The sequence below is a fragment of the Osmerus eperlanus genome, unplaced genomic scaffold, assembly GCF_963692335.1.
Source record: "Osmerus eperlanus unplaced genomic scaffold, fOsmEpe2.1 SCAFFOLD_53, whole genome shotgun sequence".
Classification (NCBI taxonomy): domain Eukaryota; kingdom Metazoa; phylum Chordata; class Actinopteri; order Osmeriformes; family Osmeridae; genus Osmerus; species Osmerus eperlanus.
In genome coordinates this window covers 64353-85048 of record NW_026911394.1, presented here as the reverse complement: position 1 = coordinate 85048, position 20696 = coordinate 64353, and the positions used below count along the sequence as shown (strand labels likewise).

General features: G+C 50.3%; 2 protein-coding genes across 2 annotated transcripts in view; both read left to right on the top strand.

Moving 5' to 3' along the window:
• Positions 1-20696, top strand: part of cnpy3 (canopy FGF signaling regulator 3) — a 103523-nt gene that overhangs the window by 73967 nt on the left and 8860 nt on the right. The gene's annotated exons all lie outside the window — the stretch shown is intronic.
• m1ap (meiosis 1 associated protein) lies at positions 734-19062 on the top strand. Its single transcript, XM_062455460.1, has 11 exons — positions 734-869; positions 3847-4124; positions 4414-4599; positions 5762-5933; positions 13345-13485; positions 13789-13963; positions 14433-14574; positions 14812-15039; positions 15116-15225; positions 15393-15450; positions 18410-19062. Exons 2-11 carry the CDS (start codon positions 3879-3881, stop codon positions 18569-18571), a joined length of 1620 nt encoding a protein of 539 aa, XP_062311444.1. The 5' UTR covers positions 734-869; positions 3847-3878; the 3' UTR covers positions 18572-19062.

The window sequence follows — 20696 nt, the reverse complement described above, 5'->3', positions numbered from 1 at the left end:
TTCTTATCTCCTAAGAACAGATGTGCATGTTTCACATTTCTTGTCGTTCACTGATGCTCTGCAAAAGTGACACGTGAATCAGTGTGTGTGTGTGTGTGTGTGTGTGTTTGAGCATGCACACAGAGGTGGGGGGGGGGGTCTGGGTGTGTTTGTTTACGTGTGTGTTTGTGTGTGTTTGTCATCTCATTTCATAAGCCAGCGTTGGGTAAGCCTCTTACCCAAGAGCAGCTTCACTGCTGCCTCTCCCAACTAACTCGCAAAGGAAATGAACAGCTCACTCTTTATTTCACGCATCTCCAATCCCCTTCACATTGAGTGTGTGTGTGCGTGTGTGTGTGTGAGAGAGTGAGTGTGTGTCTGTGTGTGTTCATGGCAGACAGAACTGTGACTGAGCTAGGGTGGTGTACAATTGAATTGTTCGCCCCTGAAATCAAATACTGATTTTTACATAATGTCATTCATTGGTTCCTTCACATGCCCCCAGATTTACTTTCTATTCATTTCAGGGGAAGAATAGATGGAGGGAGAGAGAAGAGAGAAACTTTGAGAGACTTTAAGAAACTTTGAGACTTGGAATAGAAAAGAAATGGAAGAAAATAATATTTTTCTCTGTAGTTCAAAACGAGAGATAACTACGTTGAACAGTTGAGTTGGCGCTGAAAGGGATTATCAACAGATGTGTATCTCGCGCGTGCTGCTCTGGCGCCCTCGCGCACCCCCGCAAGTCCCTCAGTTCAATCAAGCAATACAGACAGTGAGTGACAGTTGAATTTCTAGCTTTAAGGCTATTTATTTTGGAATACCATTTTATCCTGTACAGAACATTTTATGAAAACCTGAATATTGAACGTAGAAGATAAAGTAAATAGGTGAGTGGTGAAGATTTTCGAGAAATGTATAAATCTAGCACGCTCGCTTACTGGCTAGTAGCTAGCTAGCTACTAACGTATGAACTAGCTAGTTAGCTAGCTAGCGAGTTGACTGAACCTGTCCTGGCTAGCTTGTTAATATTCACATCATTTGAACTGTGTAGCCAGCTATAGGGCTGGTACATGATATAAAATGTAACTTACATCTATCTATAATAATTCTTCCAAATTAACCAGCTGAAATAACAAATGAAATGTTAAGAGTCATTAGCTAGGTAGCTAGCCGCCAACAACACTGACGGCTCGGTTGCACGGACATGAGCTGACGCAGAATCGTGACAGAAACCGTTTGGAGCTTGTATACTCTGTCGGTTTCTCCTCCCAGCAAACCCACCTTCTCCCAAACTGTTCAGGGCAGTGCATTGAAAACTCACGTCTGCTCCGTGGTCTCCTCGAAGTTCTTTAATGGGTTCCGATCGTCCTTTGAAAATGTGGGGTGAGTGCACCTGGTGTGCGCGGACAGGCGGATACCCTGTGCACGGGCCCCATAGACGCAATGGGGCGTGTCGGTCGCTGTGACCTCACTTTTGCCGCGCAGAGCCGCAAGTTAAGTGTACACAAACTAGGAATTTACTATGGTGGGCAGGTAGCTGTCCTTAAATATACAATATAAAAATGTAAGAATGTAAAAAAAATTACAACGAAATACGGACAATACTGTACAATATAAAGTAAAAGAGTGCAGTAGGGCTGTATGCAGTAAAGTGACAGAGGAGAATTAATTTAACGCTTAGTACTTTATGTGATAGTAAAGTACTACTCTGATAGTGACAGGGTAAAAACACACAGAGGGGCAAACTTATAAGTTAGAAAACGAGAGATGAAAGAGAGATGGGGTAAAAGGGAGGGGGCAGTGAAAAGATGAGAGGGAGGGAGACACACGAAGAAGAAAATATAGCGGGAGAGAGAGAGAGACAAAGTGTTCATTGTCAGTCAGTCATGTTCAACAGCAGGCTGGAGGGGAGAGGGTTCTGGAACATGGCCTTGCAGCGTTCCGTCATGAATGGAGACGATTCCAGAAGAACTAGAACATTCTGACTTCCAAAATGGCAAATTCTTTCTTTCTCTCTTTTTCACTCCCACTCCCTCTATCTCTTTATTTCTCTCTCCCACTCCCTCCTCTTTCTCTCTCTCCCACTCTCTCTATCCCATTCCCTCCCTCTCTCTCTCTCCATTCCCATTCTCTCTCTCTCTCTCTCTCTCTCTCTCTCTCTCTCTCTCTCTCTCTCTCTCTCCCACTCCTTCTCTTTCTGTATTCTGATACGGCCCATGTTCCATCTCCCCTTGTCCTCTCCCCTACCTGTCAGAGTTAAGTTAGTGTGTTTCTTAGATGCGTCTTGGTAGCTGGACTGAGTGAACAAGGCATTTAGGGGAAACCTTTTCTTCATCATCTGATATTGTCTTCTATGATGTCATCGCCTGCAGGCTGGACCGATCAGAAAGTTCTCTTTGTCAGACTAATCAGTTGTGTGTTGCGACGACGCAAGCTCATGACTAAGCAACCATGCCCCTTGCTCAAACTGGAGGTGTGTGTCAGTGTGTATCACTCGGGTGGTTTGTTGTCTCAGGTAGGGAGTGAGTCAAGGGCAACAGGTAGGGGTTGTATTCATGAAGACCAGACAAGGTTTGTTCATCATCTTGACCTTATTAGGAGTCCCCTTGTCTTGATTACAGGATAGCTGGGATTGACACGGGCTGTTTGAACATATGGCTTTTCCTAGAGGGACTGTTGCTCACTGTACACACACACACACACACACTGGCCCTTTCACACACACACACACACACACACACACACACACACACACACTGGCCCTTTCACACACACACACACACACACACACACTGGCCCTTTCACACACACACACACACACACACACACACACACACACACACACACACACACACACACACACACACACACAGGCCCCTTCAAACATACCACCCTTTATGACAGAATGGTCTCTTTCACTGCTCTTTGATAGCCATGCTAATTATACATCTGTTATGGCTAACTACATGCTGCTGTGTTCATGCACTCTCTGTGATATTATCCATTATTGCGTGTCTCTTACATGACATAATTAGCTGGTCAGACAGTATCAGTTCTTCACTGTTGGTAATAATTACAACAAAAATAGAGATAGTAATAGGATCTTAGTTGAATAGAACAGACTGGTTGGAATTTCCGTAGAACAGAACAGAATCAATAGAACATGGAACCCTAGAATCCTGGTGTTGTAGACAGACAGCTCAGTCACCACCCCTCCCCCTCTTCCTCCTCCCCTCCTCCTCCTCCCCTCCTCCTCCTCCCCCTCTTCCTCCTCCACCTCCTCCCCCTTCTCCTCCTCCCCCTCTTCCTCCTCCACCTCCTCCCCCTTCTCCTCCACCTCCTCCTCCCCCTTCTCCTCCACCTCCCCCTCCACTTCCCCCCTTTTCCTCCTCTCTTTTCTCACCCCTCCATCTCCTCCTGCTCTTGTTATCTACTATCATGTACTGTCATGCTATGTACATTGCCATGGGGACCTCATTAACATGCTGTTTAACTAATGGAGATGAAGTGTTGTTTTCACCATCTTGCCTCCCCTCTCTCTCTCTATCTCTTTACCTCTCTCTACCTCTCCCTCAGCCTCTCTCTACCCTTCTCACTCTCTTTATCTCTTTTCCTCTCTCCCTCTCCTTTTTTTGGATATTAAATTACTTGTTTGTCTTCTTCCTGTCCCTGTGGATTTATCCAGGGGGCTTCAGGATGATCAGGAGCCTGGAAACAGACATCTTTACAGCCTCATTCTCCTCCTTCTCTCCTCCTCCTTCTCTCCTCATCCTCCTCCTTCTCTCCTCATCCTCCTCCTTCTCTCCTCATCCTCCTCCTTCTCTCCTCCTCCTTCTCTCCTCATCCTCCTCCTTCTCTCCTCAGCCCGTCTCTATCGTGTTGCCGTCTCCGTCACCATGGACGCGAGGAGGAGCAGATCCGGACCCTCCCCAGCGTGCCGTCCGGCCTCGTTCTCACGGCAACCGCCGCGGGTGCTGGTGGTGGAGGTGGCGCCGCCCTGGTGGTCTGAGACAGGAGGAACGCTGTGCGACGCCCTGGACAACGTGCTGACCCTGGCCAGCAGTGTGGACGGACCCTGCAGACTGCCCCTGCTCTGCATCTACGCCCTCACCTGCCAGCTGGAGTGTCTACTGCCCTTCGTGGTGAGGGGAGTAAACATTTACATTTAGCAGACGCTCTTATCCAGAGCGACTTACAGTAAGTACAGGGACATTCCCCCCGAGGCAAGTAGGGTGAAGTGCCTTGCCCAAGGACACAACGTCATTTGGCACGGTCGGGAATCGAACTGGCAACCTTCAGATTACTAGCCCGATTCCCTAACCGCTCAGCCACCTGACTCCCAAAAGTGTCTACTGCCCTTTGTGGTGAGGGCGGGATGGGGAGTGGAGGGGAGTAAAACAGAACAAAGAGTGTACCTCATTCTACCCCCAGCAGGTGAGGGGTAGCCTGGCTCGCCTGCGGTCATGCGTGGAGGAGTTGAGGTCTCTCCCAGGGGAGGGCAGTGTGTCGCGGCCCCGAGATGAGCTGCTGGTCCGGGCCGTGCTCGACAGCCTGCAACAGTACAGACAATACACACGCCACGCCGGGAACCACAGCAGCTACCACTCCTCTGTAGAGGTGAGAACCACACCAGAACCACACTAGAACCACATTAGAACCACAGCAGAACCACAGCAGCTACCACTCCTCTGTAGAGGTGAGAACCACACCAGAACCACACCAGAACCACACCAGAACCACACCAGAACCACACTAGAACCACATTAGAACCACAGCAGCTACCACTCCTCTGTAGAGGTGAGAACCACACCAGAACCACACTAGAACCGCACTAGAACCACACCAGAAACACACTAGAACCACACCAGAACCACACCAGAACCACTCCTCTGTAGATGGGAGAACCACACTGTGGTTGTAATGAGCTGGGGGGGTGGGGAGAAAGAAAGTGAGAGAGAGAGAGAGAGTGAGAGAGAGAGAGAGAGAGACAGATAGTGAGAGAGAGGGAGACAGAGAGAGAGAGACATAGACAGACAATGAGAGAGAGAGACATAGACAGACAGTGAGAGAGAGACAGACAGTCTGCTGTCTACTGGTATGAATAATGTCTTCCAGAGAGGGCCTTATTTAGGAAGGCCCTGTTTTAGAAACATCCCTCTGTCGATCTGAAAGACCCTCGTGTTGTGGGGGTCTGGCTGTGTGTGTGTTGCTGTGTGTGTGTGTGCGTGTGACTGGGTAGGTCTGGAGATAACCAGGTTTTCGACAGCAGCTGATATGAACCATTACATAACCCAGACACAGACCCCACCTCTGTGTGTGTGTGTGTGTGTGTGTTACAGTATATCTGAACAGACGTCCATTATAACAGCTAATGTACCAGCACACAGGAAACAGAGATAAGTGTGTGTGTGTGTGTGTGTGTGTGCTGCTGTGTGTGTTGTGTGTGTGTGTGTACATTAGCAGCATCTGACTGGTGATCTTCCCATCTCAGTAATGTGATTCTCTGAGGCCTGGACAGAACTATTGTGAACCAGGCAGGGAGACTGTGTGTGTGTGTGTGTGACCTTCACTACTGAATCACAGTTTAATAGCGTGCCAACTCAGGTATGAGTTGGTTGTTTCAACTCTGTTGTGTGTGTGTGTGCGTGTGTGCTAGCACCTGTGCCTACTGAAACCCCCTAGTGCCCTTGAAAAGATGACTCAGGTAACACACGCACACACACACACCGAGGTCCTGTGACTCATCACCCGAATCTCCCGTCATTGGTGCCGTGGCCAGGTTACCGTGGTGACGAGCCGGCCGGGGCGGGGCGTGGTGAGGCAGCTGGAGGCGGGGCTACAGGGGGCGGACCTTGTGTCCTTGCGGCGCATCCTATTGGTGGAGCTAAGGGCTGTGGGACGGGACGCCGCCGAGTGGACCAATGAGACGCCTTCACCTGAGGAGACAGAGGGTAGGAAGATACACCCACACTCATATACACACACACTCTCATATACACACACACACACTCTCCCTCCTTCTCATCCATCACTTTTGATTGCACTCAGTTCTGGGTGGTTGTCATGGCCGCCAGATATTCATAAACTTAAGAGAAAACCTTGGAACCCTCACATGTTCTCCTGTGGAACCATAGAACCCAAACAACCTTCATGTGCTCCGGTGGAACCACCCTGTGTATTCAGGTGTAACTGTACTCTATAAGCATGCTGGTGTTGGCCTGTGTGCGGATTTTACAGATGAAGGTTTTTCTGATATTAAATATTTCACTTCTCCCATACAGAGGCTTGCGATTGGGTGGTTTGTGGCTGGTGTGTTTTATATGAACATGCAGGCTGGAGGTCTGGAGTGTTGGGAAGGTTCTGGAATGTTAATCGGTGTTAAAGTGGTGGAGGGGAGAGGGTTCTGGAATCAGAACATCAGAATGGGAGTGTATTCTATGTTCATGTCAGTGTCTGACTCTGCCTCAAGATTCTTATTTAGCTTAACCAAGGGTGTGTGTGTGTGTGTGTGTGTTTGGGAGTAGTTGAACTGGGTGGGGTGCCTCTTTTCCGTTCCAAAAGTGAAACTGGAGCAAAATTCAGTCTCTCCCCCCCTCCCTCTCTCTCTCTCTCTCTCTCTCTCTCTCTCTCTCTCTCTCTCTCTCTCTCTCTCTCTCTCTCTCTCTCTCTCTCTCTCTCTCTCTCTCTCTCTCTCTCTCTCTCTCTCTCTCTCTCTCTCTCTCTCCCTCACCCTCTCCCCCCCTCCCTCTCTCTCTCCCTCCCCACCCCTCTCCCCCCCTCCCTCTCTCTCTCTCTCTCTCTCTCTCTCACCTCCTCTGTTCTCATGTCTCTATTGAGGGTCATGAGACAGAGAGAGCTTCTGCTCCTAGTCTCCTAACCCCACACACACACACCAAAGCACACACAAGCACAGTCTCACACACAAGCACACACACACACTCGCACATCGCCTGTCATACAGCCGTTTATCAGTATAATGTAGCTATTGCAAGATGTTCTGGGCACATTTTCAAAACAGAAAAAAACACCATATACAGTATATATAATGCGATACACACACACACAGATAATAAGAGACAGCCTTCTGCAGTATCTGTTGTTGAGAACAGTTATGCAAGCGGCCTGAACAGATCCTCTGTCCTCAACATCCCGCCTGGAGACACTGACTGCTGGGACAGCTGTGTGTGTGTACGAGTGTGTGTGTGTGTGTACGAGTGTGTGTGTGTGTGTACGAGTGTGTGTGTGTGTGTACGAGTGTGTGTGTGTGTACGAGTGTGTGTCCGTTCTTTGTCTTTTACTAAAAAGCAGAGAGGGTTAGTCCACATTTCTACTTTCCTCTGGTGTGTGTGTGTGTTTGTGTGTGTGCTGCTGATGGTAAGAGGATGTGCCATGGCCTAGTTCACGCCCAGTTTAGTATCCTGTTTTCACTAAAGCTCAAGTAGAGGGGGGAGAGAAGGGGGAGAGAGAGAGGGGGAGAGAGAGAGGGAGGGAGAGTTTAGCTTGTTCTTGTATTTCTCTGTAACTGCCATCTACACACGCAACAGGTGGTGTGTGTGTGTGTGTGTGCTCTGCCGTCAGAGCCTGTCCTGGTCCTCTCAGTCCTGAGTGGGGTTGCCAAGGAGACGGGCTGCCTGGTGGGCATCGCCGGGGGCAACAAGGGGGATATTAAAAGCAGGACGTCAATATTTCACTGGTTGGTGGAAAGGGACACACACACGCTGTCACACGCTCGCACACACACACACATTCACTCAATCACGCTTTATTTCTCTCACACACACACACGCTCACTCAATCACTCACACACACTCACTGTTCAATCCATCAAACACACACACAATAAAACTCTCACACAAACACGCACACACACACACTGCTGCCATTTGTACAATTAAGTGAATTGTGGTCTTTGGCTGCTTGGGTGGTTCTGCTATCCTGTTGCCAACTCTGCCTACTTAATTAGGGTGGGCATGTGTGTGTGTGTGTGCATGTGAGTGTGTGTGTTTCCAAACATGGGCTAAGTTATTACTAGAAGATAAGACACACTTTTACATTGAATTATCTTATACACACACACACACACACACAGGGTGTCAGAGAGGCCAGTAATAAATGTGTCTTCAAGGGTTCTATAGAACACCTGAAACTCTGATTCCATTCAGTCTCTCTTTCTCTATCTTCCTCCTATCTCCTCTCACCCTCTCTCCTATCTCCTCCACCCTTTCTCTCCTCTACTCTCCTCCACCCTCTCTCCTATCTCCTCCACCCTTTCTCTCCTCTACTCTCCTCCACCCTCTCTCCTATCTCCTCCACCCTTTCTCTCCTATCTCCTCCACCCTTTCTCTCCTATCTCCTCTCACCCTCTCTCCTATCTCCTCTCACCCTCTCTCCTATCTCCTCCACCCTTTCTCTCCTATCTCCTCCACCCTTTCTCTCCTATCTCCTCCACCCTTTCTCTCCTATCTCCTCTCACCCTCTCTCCTATCTCCTCCACCCTTTCTCTCCTATCTCCTCCACCCTTTCTCTCCTATCTCCTCCACCCTTTCTCTCCTCTACTCTCCTCTCACCCTCTCTCCTATCTCCTCCACCCTCTCTCTCCCCTCCTCTCACCCTCTCTCCTATCTCCTCCACCCTCTCTCTACTCTCCTCTCACCCTCTCTCCTATCTCCTCCACCCTCTCTCTCCTCTCCTCACCCTCTCTCCTATCTCCTCCACCCTCTCTTTTCCTGCTTTCTTTCTCGCTCTGTCTCCCTTCTCTCGCTCTCTCTCCTCTCCTCCCCCCTCTCTCTGCCCCCCGCCTCTCTCTTCTGCTTCAATGTTGATGTCTGACAGTGAGTTAGTAAAGTTAACCTCAATCCCAGTAAAACAATACTGAGTAGAGTTAGGCGTTGTGTGTGTGTGTGTGTGTGTGTGTCTGATAGATAGAGGTCAGGGGTCAAATAAGACCCAGACCCTTAGGCTCCCTTTAGTTTCCTCATCCCACACACACACATACACACTCAGAACACACACAGATCTCACATACACACATACACACTAAGAACACACACAGATCACACACACACAGATCACACACACACTGAGAACACACACAGATCACATACACACACACTGGCATATAAAATAAATCAAATCCGGGCGTCTGTGTTATCTCTCGCCATGACGACAAATTTGTCAACTGGCTGTTATCTACCCTCCTATAAATATGATTCTCTTATCATGACATCGGAATTGTAGTTTTTTTGAAGATAAGCTCTCCATTTGGGAGATAAGAAGTTGAAACTAATCTGTTGAAAGAAGTCTGGAGCAGAGACAAGCCAGAACTACACGCCTTTCTCTGGGAGGAACAGGACAGACACTGGACAGCTTCTGGAGAGACCAGAGTAACAGGAGAGACACTGGACAGCTTTTGGAGAGACCAGAGTTACAGGAGAGACACAGGACAGCTTCTGGAGAGACCAGAGTTACAGGAGAGACACAGAACAGCTTCTGGAGAGACCAGAGTTACAGGAGAGACACTGGACAGCTTCTGGAGAGACCAGAGTTACAGGAGAGACACAGGACAGCTTCTGGAGAGACCAGAGTTACAGGAGAGACACAGGACAGCTTCTGGAGAGACCAGAGTTACAGGAGAGACACAGGACAGCTTCTGGAGAGACCAGAGTTACAGGAGAGACACTGGACAGCTTCTGGAGAGACCAGAGTAACAGGAGAGACACTGGACAGCTTCTGGAGAGACCAGAGTTACAGGAGTGACACTGGACAGCTTCTGGAGAGACCAGAGTAACAGGAGAGACACTGGACAGCTTCTGGAGAGACCAGAGTAACAGGAGAGACACTGGACAGCTTCTGGAGAGACCAGAGTAACAGGAGAGACACTGGACAGCTTCTGGAGAGACCAGAGTAACAGGAGAGACACAGGACAGCTTCTGGAGAGACCAGAGTTACAGGAGAGACACTGGACAGCTTCTGGAGAGACCAGAGTAACAGGAGAGACACAGGACAGCTTCTGGAGAGACCAGAGTTACAGGAGAGACACTGGACAGCTTCTGGAGAGACCAGAGTAACAGAGACACGACAGAGAAATGGCTCAATACACAAACCTGAGAGAGAGAATTAGAGAAAAAAGAGAAATAGAGGGGGGGGGGGTTCAATCCTAATCTAAAGATTTTTGTGTCACTCCCTTCTTGACAGAAGGTCACACACACACAACTACCCGTCACACACACACCTTACAAACATGAGCCTTCTACATTTCCAGTGTCTACATTGTGAGAGAGGTGTCAGTCATAAAGAGTGTTTGTACATAATATCTTCCTCTATAAGCTCCTTGAGCTTCTATTATAGGAAAATACTTCCTGTACACACACACACACACACACTCCACTCATCTAAATATCTCCTTTCATTCCATCTTAATTCCTCTCTCTTCTCTCTCCCTCCATCTCTTTACCTCTATCTCCTTCTCTTCCTCTTCAAGCTGAAGAGCTCCTGCTCTTCTCCCCCACTCTCTCTCTCCCTTCCCCCTCTCTCTCCCTCTCTCCCCCTCTTCCCCCTCTCTCCCTGCTAGAGATAAGTAGCTTTCACAAATGACGGATGATATGTGGATGAAAAGAGAAGAGTGGGGGGGAGAGAGAGAGAGAGAGAGAGAGAGAGAAAGAGAGATAGAGAGAGAGGGAGAGAGAGAGAGAGAGAGGGGGAGAGAGAGAGAGGGGGGGAGAGGGAGAGAGAGAGCATCTAAGAAAAATGTAAACTCTTAATATTATTTTCATTTAAATCTGACTAATTAAATCTCTATTTTTTCTCTCCACTATCCTAACTAACCCTCACCCCTCACCCCCCCCCCCCCCACCGATCTGCCTCCTCCCTCCTCCCCCTCCCTCTCTCCTTCAGACAGTTTTCCATCAAGCTCAGCAGGTTTAGACTGATGCTGTGGAGGAAACCACACCCTGACCTGTCCTGCTGAAACACACACACACACACTCATACACACACACTCATACACACACACTCATACACACACACACACTCATACACACACACTCATACACACACACTCATACACACACACACACTCATACACACACACTCATACACACACACTCATACACACACACACACTCATACACACACACACATACACACACACACATATATACACACACACTCATTGACACACAAGCATTTTTTTCTCACCTGCAGACAGGAACACACAGACAGACACACTTGATGGCATACAGCACACACACACACACACTTGCAAAAGGGTTTCTATAGGTTGGAAAATACATTTTCAAAAGAGGTTTCTATAGGTTTGAAAACATTGTGAAGAAAGAAAAAAAATCTACAGGTTAAAAAAAATTATTTAAAAAAAAGTAACAAAAACAGTTTGCATTATTGATGAGTACCTGATAAGGACTCTGTCATACTCTACTATACTCTACTGTACTCTGCTCTACTGTACTCTGCTCTACTGTACTCTGCTCTGCTTTACTCTGTTTAGCCTTCTCTGTTTTCCTCTTTCCTCTCCTTTCACTGTGTGTGTGAACAAAAAGTCTGGAAAAAGGCTTCAAAATATTTTGCATTATTGATGAGTACTTGATGAGGACTCTACTGTACTCTACTGTACTCTTCTCTGCTTTCATCTACTCTGTTTTAGGCTCCTCTCCTTTCACTGTGTGTGTGAAAAAAACTAAAGACATTTTTGATCATCCTTGGCCATATATGAGGGAGATGTTCGAAACTGTGTCAAAAAGGATTCCTGCGTTCCTTTTTACTTAAGTACATGTCAGAGCCCACACTTCTTTACTTTAACTTGAGTGAAAAAGTGTAGTCAGTACTTTTTACCAGAGTCTTTTTAAACATGAGTATCTGTACTTCTACTTGAGTGAGTAGAAGTACTTTTGCCCTGGTCACACTCACACAGGACACGCACAGAACACACACATCGAGGATACATACTCATTCACACACACACCTAAGACACACACACACACAGTCATCGGTCTCACGTATAGTGCTGTAGTGAGCTCCACCAGGTTGTGGGCTGATTATTGGAGAACAAGCTCTCCTGTCGGTGATTTCTCATCTTCTACTGTCCCGTCTGATCCACCCTCCCCCTCCCCTACGGTCTTCATCCCTCCTTTTTCTCAGAGTGCTGACTCTACTCTCCTGGAACTCCCTGGACGATCATTATGGTCTCATCGATTTCCAGTCCCTCCCCCACTCTCTCTTTCTCTTCCTCCCTCTCTCTCTACTTTCCTCCTCCTTCCCCCACTCTTCCTCTCTCTACTTTCCTCTTCCCTCTCCCACTTTCTCTCCCTCTCTCTCTCCTTCCCTCTCTCCTCTATTTCTCCTTCTACATTCTGTCTGTATGTGGCTTCGCCCCTCTCTTTCTCTCCTTCCGTGTTTCCGTCATCTTGAGGGTAATCGATGGATCCCTCTCATCCCTCCATCCCCATGACGACCCTCCTCTCCTCTCTCTCCATCCCTCCATCCCCATGACGACCCTCCTCTCCTCTCTCTCCATCCCTCCATCCCCATGACGACCCTCCTCTCTCTCCATCCCTCCATCCCAGGTCGTTAGTTGTGGACTGATTGCTCATTAACTATTGAAGCCCAGAGAAGATGGACGGGAGTGTTCTAGAATCACCCGGACACTCTAGAACACTCCTTACAGGCTTGTCCTCTGAGACCCGTCCATCACTGGCCACTCTGTTACTGTGTGTGTGTGTGTGTGTGTGTGTGTGTGACTGGCATTGGAACTCTTTTGATCAAGACTTGGATTAAACTATTCAACCATTGTGAAACTTGTCACCATCACACACACACACCAGTTTAATGCGCCAAAAGAACTACAATCATGGAGGCCACTCATCGACTAGTCACTGGGCGTTTATCTGGGACTTGTAGTTTAATTTCCCGGGTTTTAAAACGGTAATTATTACAATGACAAGTTTTTATCTGAAAGTCTGAAGATAATTCCTTATATGATTCCAAGATATATTTCTATTAATCGGACATTGTTGGACTTGTGAGCTTTCTCTGTGTTTTCACCGCCCCAGACGGGAGGAATGTTTCATGTTCTTGGTCTGTAGCTGTCTTCCTGCATACATAGTCAAGACACTCGCTGGAACTGTTGCACTCTACCCCCACCTAGTGGTGGATGAGCAGAAGTGCACACATTCATTAACGAGTGGACCAGTCTCATTGGTCCTCCAACCTGTCAATCTGTGCTCTACATATCTAGATAACTAGAACCAGAACTGCTGTCAGACATGTGTATCTGTTCCGTATCTATGTTTTTACGTTTCTAAGCTCATTCCAAGATATTCTAGTCATATCTATGTGTTGTGTTTCTAGACAGCCTGGTGTTGAGTACTGAGATCGACCTGCAGCCCGTGGACAACAGCGTGGTTGCCGTGGAGACGGTGTTGAAGGCGTGGCTCCAGGAGCAGGGCGGCGAGCGGGAACACCTGCACCTGCTGCTGCCGCCCTGCCTGTCTCCGGGGGCAACGCTCCGAACACGCCCACACACCCACACCTGGTGAGGCCTGTCTCTCTCTCTCTACCTGTCTCTCTCTCTACCTGTCTCTCTCTCTACCTGTCTCTCTCTCTACCTGTCTCTACCTGTCTCTCTCTCTACCTGTCTCTCTACCTGTCTCTCTCTCTGCCTGCCTCTCCTCCCTCCCCCCTTTTCTCTTTCTCCTCCCCCCCTCCTCCATCTCTCGTACCTACTCACCCTCTCCCTCCCTCCCCTCCTCTCTCTCCCCCCCTTACCTCTCACCCTCCCCTCCTCTCTCCCCCCCCCCCCCCCTCCAGTGTGTGTGAAGTGTGACATGCAGGAGCGCCTGCTAAGCCCCGCCCTCCTCCCTCTGACCCTTGACCTCGGGGTCAAGACCGAGAGCATTCAGGACTTCCTGCCTCCCACCAAGTCCCCGGCCAATCACAGCCCTGCGCCTCAGAGACTCAGGGCCATCAAGTAAGGCTGTGTGTGTGTGTGTTATGAATGGGCCCATTCTAACAGTGGAGGATGTGGAATGTTCAGGGTGGAACACTCACATCAAAGTAATCTTTGTCCCAACTGAATGATCTCTCTCCCTCTCCTCTCTCTCCCCTCTCTCTCCCTCTCTCTCCGTCTGTCCCTCTCTGTCTCTCTCCCTCTCTCTCTCTCTCTCTCTCTCTCTGTGTCTCTCTGTGTCTCTCTGTCTCCCTCTCTCTCCCTCTCTCTGTCTCTGTGTCTCTCTCTCTGTCTCTCTCCCCCTCCCCCACTCTCTCCATCACACCAGTTTCAGACAGCAGTAATAGAGCTCTGGTAGTTTGCATGTGATTTCCATAGTGAAGTCAGGCAGGTGATGTAATTCTTTCATGACCTCACCGTTTTGTATGTGTGTTGTACATGTGTGTATATGCGTGTATATGTTTGTATGGTGTGTGTGTGTGTGTGTCAGGGTGCTGCGTGCGGAGGGAGTGTGTGAGTCTCTGCTGTACGGTCTCCCCCTGGTCCTAAAGCCTACCTGCTGCTGGCAGCTGGACTGGGACCACATGGAGGACAATCTGCACCTGTTCCAGGGGCTCTGCCACGCCCTCAGGGTCAGTCTGGGGGGGGGGGTCAGTCTGGGGGGGGGGGTCAGTCTGGGGGGGGGGGGGTCAGTCTGGGGGGGGGGGGTCAGTCTGGGGGGGGGGTTGCATAGAGAGAGAGAGGGTCAGTCATTTTTTTTATTCCTTCCTTTCATAAACCATAACCCCCATAAAGCATTGGTTAAGTATGTTGTAACTTTGAAAATACAGATGGTCTTATGTGTGTGTGTGTATGTGTGTGTGTCCCAGACCCGTGACTGGTTCCTTCTGATGCGTTCAGAGCCTCCTCAGGGCTCAGTGAAGCCTCCTTCAGGGGCAGGAGCAGGGGGAGGAAGAATATGCTCCTTCTACGTGCTGCAGGCCTCCCCCTCCCTCTCCCTCCTCCTCAGGCCCGTGGTCTGCAGGGAAACGCTGTTGCCATGCAACATGCCTGTCTGCAGTCAGGCCCCGCCCACTCACGCCATGGCAACCATACAGGTAGGACTGACCCTGCTACACACACACCCCCACACACACACACACACGCGCTACGTAGCAGTGGTGTGTGTTGCAGGCCAGTCTGAAGCAGCTGGAGGAGGAAGCTGCTTTCAACCCGCTCAGTCTGACCAGCAACCTGTACCTTCACCTGAAGACCAGCACCAGGAGCCCTGCACACCCCTACAGGTGTGGAGGGCTGGGGGGGGTGGGGGGGTGTTCAACTGCACCTCTGGGCCAGGATTATATGCTCTGCCTACCTTTATAGGTGATGGTGATTATGATGATGATGATGATGGTGTTTGTGATGATGGTGATGATGGTGGTGGTGTTTGTGATGATGGTGATGATTTCAGGCACAAGCCTCGACCTACAGAGACCCTCGCTACCTCACACACCAGACAGCCCCGACAGGTACACACTCTCACTCACACACCAGACAGCCCCGACAGGTACACACTCTCACTCACACACCAGACAGCCCCGACAGGTACACACTCTCACTCACACACCAGACAGCCCCGACAGGTACACACTCTCACTCACACACCAGACAGCCCCGACAGGTACACACTCTCACTCACACACCAGACAGCCCCGACAGGTACACACTCTCACTCACACACCAGACAGCCCCGACAGGTACACACTCTCACTCACACACCAGACAGCCCCGACAGGTACACACTCTCACTCACACACCAGACAGCCCCGACAGGTACACACTCTCACTCACACACCAGACAGCCCCGACAGGTACACACTCTCACTCACACACCAGACAGCCCCGACAGGTACACACTCTCACTCACACACCAGACAGCCCCGACAGGTACACACTCTCACTCACACACCAGACAGCCCCGACAGGTACACACTCTCACTCACACACCAGACAGCCCCGACAGGTACACACTCTCACTCACACACCAGACAGCCCCGACAGGTACACACTCTCACTCACACACCAGACAGCCCCGACAGGTACACACTCTCACTCACACACCAGACAGCCCCGACAGGTACACACTCTCACTCACACACCAGACAGCCCCGACAGGTACACACTCTCACTCACACACCAGACAGCCCCGACAGGTACACACTCTCACTCACACACCAGACAGCCCCGACAGGTACACACTCTCACTCACACACCAGACAGCCCCGACAGGTACACACTCTCACTCACACACCAGACAGCCCCGACAGGTACACACTCTCACTCACACACCAGACAGCCCCGACAGGTACACACTCTCACTCACACACCAGACAGCCCCGACAGGTACACACTCTCACTCACACACCAGACAGCCCCGACAGGTACACACTCTCACTCACACACCAGACAGCCCCGACAGGTACACACTCTCACTCACACACCAGACAGCCCCGACAGGTACACACTCTCACTCACACACCAGACAGCCCCGACAGGTACACACTCTCACTCACACACCAGACAGCCCCGACAGGTACACACTCTCACTCACACACCAGACAGCCCCGACAGGTACACACTCTCACTCACACACCAGACAGCCCCGACAGGTACACACTCTCACTCACACACCAGACAGCCCCGACAGGTACACACTCTCACTCACACACCAGACAGCCCCGACAGGTACACACTCTCACTCACACACCAGACAGCCCCGACAGGTACACACTCTCACTCACACACCAGACAGCCCCGACAGGTACACACTCTCACTCACACACCAGACAGCCCCGACAGGTACACACTCTCACTCACACACCAGACAGCCCCGACAGGTACACACTCTCACTCACACACCAGACAGCCCCGACAGGTACACACTCTCACTCACACACCAGACAGCCCCGACAGGTACACACTCTCACTCACACACCAGACAGCCCCGACAGGTACACACTCTCACTCACACACCAGACAGCCCCGACAGGTACACACTCTCACTCACACACCAGACAGCCCCGACAGGTACACACTCTCACTCACACACCAGACAGCCCCGACAGGTACACACTCTCACTCACACACCAGACAGCCCCGACAGGTACACACTCTCACTCACACACCAGACAGCCCCGACAGGTACACACTCTCACTCACACACCAGACAGCCCCGACAGGTACACACTCTCACTCACACACCAGACAGCCCCGACAGGTACACACTCTCACTCACACACCAGACAGCCCCGACAGGTACACACTCTCACTCACACACCAGACAGCCCCGACAGGTACACACTCTCACTCACACACCAGACAGCCCCGACAGGTACACACTCTCACTCACACACCAGACAGCCCCGACAGGTACACACTCTCACTCACACACCAGACAGCCCCGACAGGTACACACTCTCACTCACACACCAGACAGCCCCGACAGGTACACACTCTCACTCACACACCAGACAGCCCCGACAGGTACACACTCTCACTCACACACCAGACAGCCCCGACAGGTACACACTCTCACTCACACACCAGACAGCCCCGACAGGTACACACTCTCACTCACACACCAGACAGCCCCGACAGGTACACACTCTCACTCACACACCAGACAGCCCCGACAGGTACACACTCTCACTCACACACCAGACAGCCCCGACAGGTACACACTCTCACTCACACACCAGACAGCCCCGACAGGTACACACTCTCACTCACACACCAGACAGCCCCGACAGGTACACACTCTCACTCACACACCAGACAGCCCCGACAGGTACACACTCTCACTCACACACCAGACAGCCCCGACAGGTACACACTCTCACTCACACACCAGACAGCCCCGACAGGTACACACTCTCACTCACACACCAGACAGCCCCGACAGGTACACACTCTCACTCACACACCAGACAGCCCCGACAGGTACACACTCTCACTCACACACCAGACAGCCCCGACAGGTACACACTCTCACTCACACACCAGACAGCCCCGACAGGTACACACTCTCACTCACACACACAGTTTGGACAGGTAGAGTTTACAAACATCAACACATTCAATTTTCACTTCAGGATATGTATGTGCTTCCTAAACTGTCCACTAGGTGGTAGTATTTACCATAAAACTCTTATGAAAACAGTGTTTAATGCATCAGTGTGTTGTGTGTGTGTGTTTGTGTATGCATTCCTATGGGTTTGTATATGTTTGAGTGTGTATATGTTTGAGTGTATATGTGTTTGAGTGTGCATGTGAGTTTGTGTCAGTGAGACAGGTATAGTGAGTCACCAGAGATAAGACTGAATAACATGCAAATACACTTCTACTGCTCTCTTCCTGTATCTCTCCCTCCTCCTCTCCAACTCTCTTCCCCCTCTCTCCCCTCCCCTCTCCCCTCTCTCCCCTCCCCAGCAGTCTGGCCGTGCCCCCCAGGGGGGCGTCTCCTCCAGGGTGAGGGCCACCGTCGCCCCCCTCCCTTCTCCCACGCCCCCCAAAACCCCCCGCCCCGCCCTCACCATGATCACACCCCCGCCCCTCTGTTCCCACGACGACGACCTGCTGATGATACTGTGAGCACCACGCTAGCCAGTAACAAGCTACACGCTAGCCAGGAACATGCTACACGCTAGCCAGGAACATGCTACACGCTAGCCAGGAATACGCTACACGCTAGCCAGGAATACGCTACACGCTAGCCAGGAACACGCTACACGCTAGCCAGGAATACGCTACACGCTAGCCAGAAACACGCTACACGCTAGCCTGGAACATGCTACACGCTAGCCAGGAATACGCTACACGCTAGCAAGGAACACGCTACATGCAGGGAACACGCTAAGCAGACTGGACAGAGACACACAGGCGTGTTAGTGTGTTCATATGTTAGTATGTTAGTATTGATGTTACGCATGTGCGCACACTCACACACACACACTCACACACACACTCACTCACTATAACTGTTAAGTTTGTAAGTCATTAGTGGGCTGAGGAAAGACAAGTTCAGTTTTTTACGACAATATGTGTTTTGGAAGCAAGACACACACACACACACATACCCACGTACACACTTCAGCAACATTTTCAGACTTGTTCTAAACAAGTTGTGTTGTGAATGTTGTCTTACTCTGGATGGAAGCCTGATTAAACCTTCTCTCTGTGGTTGGTGTGTCTCCATCCCTGTGCTGTGACTGCACCATCACACACAGATACGGGACGAGAGGAGAGAGAGAGAAAGGGGAAGAAAGAGTTGTGTAAGTGTGTGTGTGGGGAGTAAGTGTGTGTGGCGTATGGCGTGTGTGTGTAAGAGGTGTGCGTCACTCACACACACTCAGTGCTGTACGGTAAAATGAAGTTTAGAAGAGTGGGTCTGGAAGAGACCTACAGAGAAGGGGGTCTGGAAGAGACCTCCAGAGAAGGGGGTCTGGAGGGCTCACCCCCACAACAAGCACCCTTTCTGGGGTGCCGTGGCTGGGGGCGGGGGGCTGGGTGCTGGGAGAGCGGGTGAGGGGTCAGGGTCTACAGACGTCATACAGTCAGTCTAGTCACGTCACACACTCACACTTTTACACAAACCAGTGTTGTAATTAGGTTCCCTCCATTCCGCCCCCTCACTCAACCCAGAACACTGTAGAGTGTGTGTCTGTATGTTCATGTGTGTGTTTGTTTATGTGTGTGTACATGATGCATTGTAAACACAGATTGCTCTGTGTGTTCTGACTGGCGAGAGGGGCGGCTGACCTCAAGGTAATAACAGAACAGTGACTTCCTGTTAGTTGGGTCATTCGTTTTCTACTTCCTGTTTGACCTCTTACTGCCTGTCTCTCTTACAGCCTGTCTCTCCTACTGCCTGTCTCTCTTACTGCCTGTCTCTCTTACAGCCTGTCTCTCCTACTGCCTGTCTCTCTTACAGCCTGTCTCTCCTACTGCCTGTCTCTCTTACTGCCTGTCTCTCTTACTGCCTGTCTCTCTTATTGCCTGTCTCTCCTACTGCCTGTCTCTCTTACTGTCTGTCTCTCCTACTGCCTGTCTCTCTTACTGCCTGTTTCTCTTACTGCCTGTCTCTCCTACTGCCTGTCTCTCTTACAGCCTGTCTCTCCTACTGCCTGTCTCTCTTACTGCCTGTCTCTCCTACTGCCTGTCTCTCTTACTGTCTGTCTCTCCTACTGCCTGTCTCTCTTACTGCCTGTCTCTCTTACAGCCTGTCTCTCCTACTGCCTGTCTCTCTTACAGCCTGTCTCTCCTACTGCCTGTCTCTCTTACTGCCTGTCTCTCCTACTGCCTGTCTCTCTTACTGCCTGTCTCTCTTACTGCCTGTCTCTCTTACTGCCTGTCTCTCCTACTGCCTGTCTCTCTTACAGCCTGTCTCTCCTACTGCCTGTCTCTCTTACTGCCTGTCTCTCCTACTGCCTGTCTCTCCTACTGCCTGTCTCTCCTACTGTCTGTCTCTCCTACTGTCTGTCTCTCCTACTGCCTGTCTGTCCTACTGCTTGTCTCTACTGTGTCTCACACACACTCAGTTTTAGAGCAGAAACAGGAACCGTGGAGTGTATAAAGAGGAAGCACAGCAGGATTGGGTTCCATGAACATACATGTGTCATCACACACCTGGCCTGAGCCCAAGACATTTTCTTATGATAGTATAATCGTATAATATCCCGGCATTTTTTAGATAGATCGATCAATTGACTATTTCTAA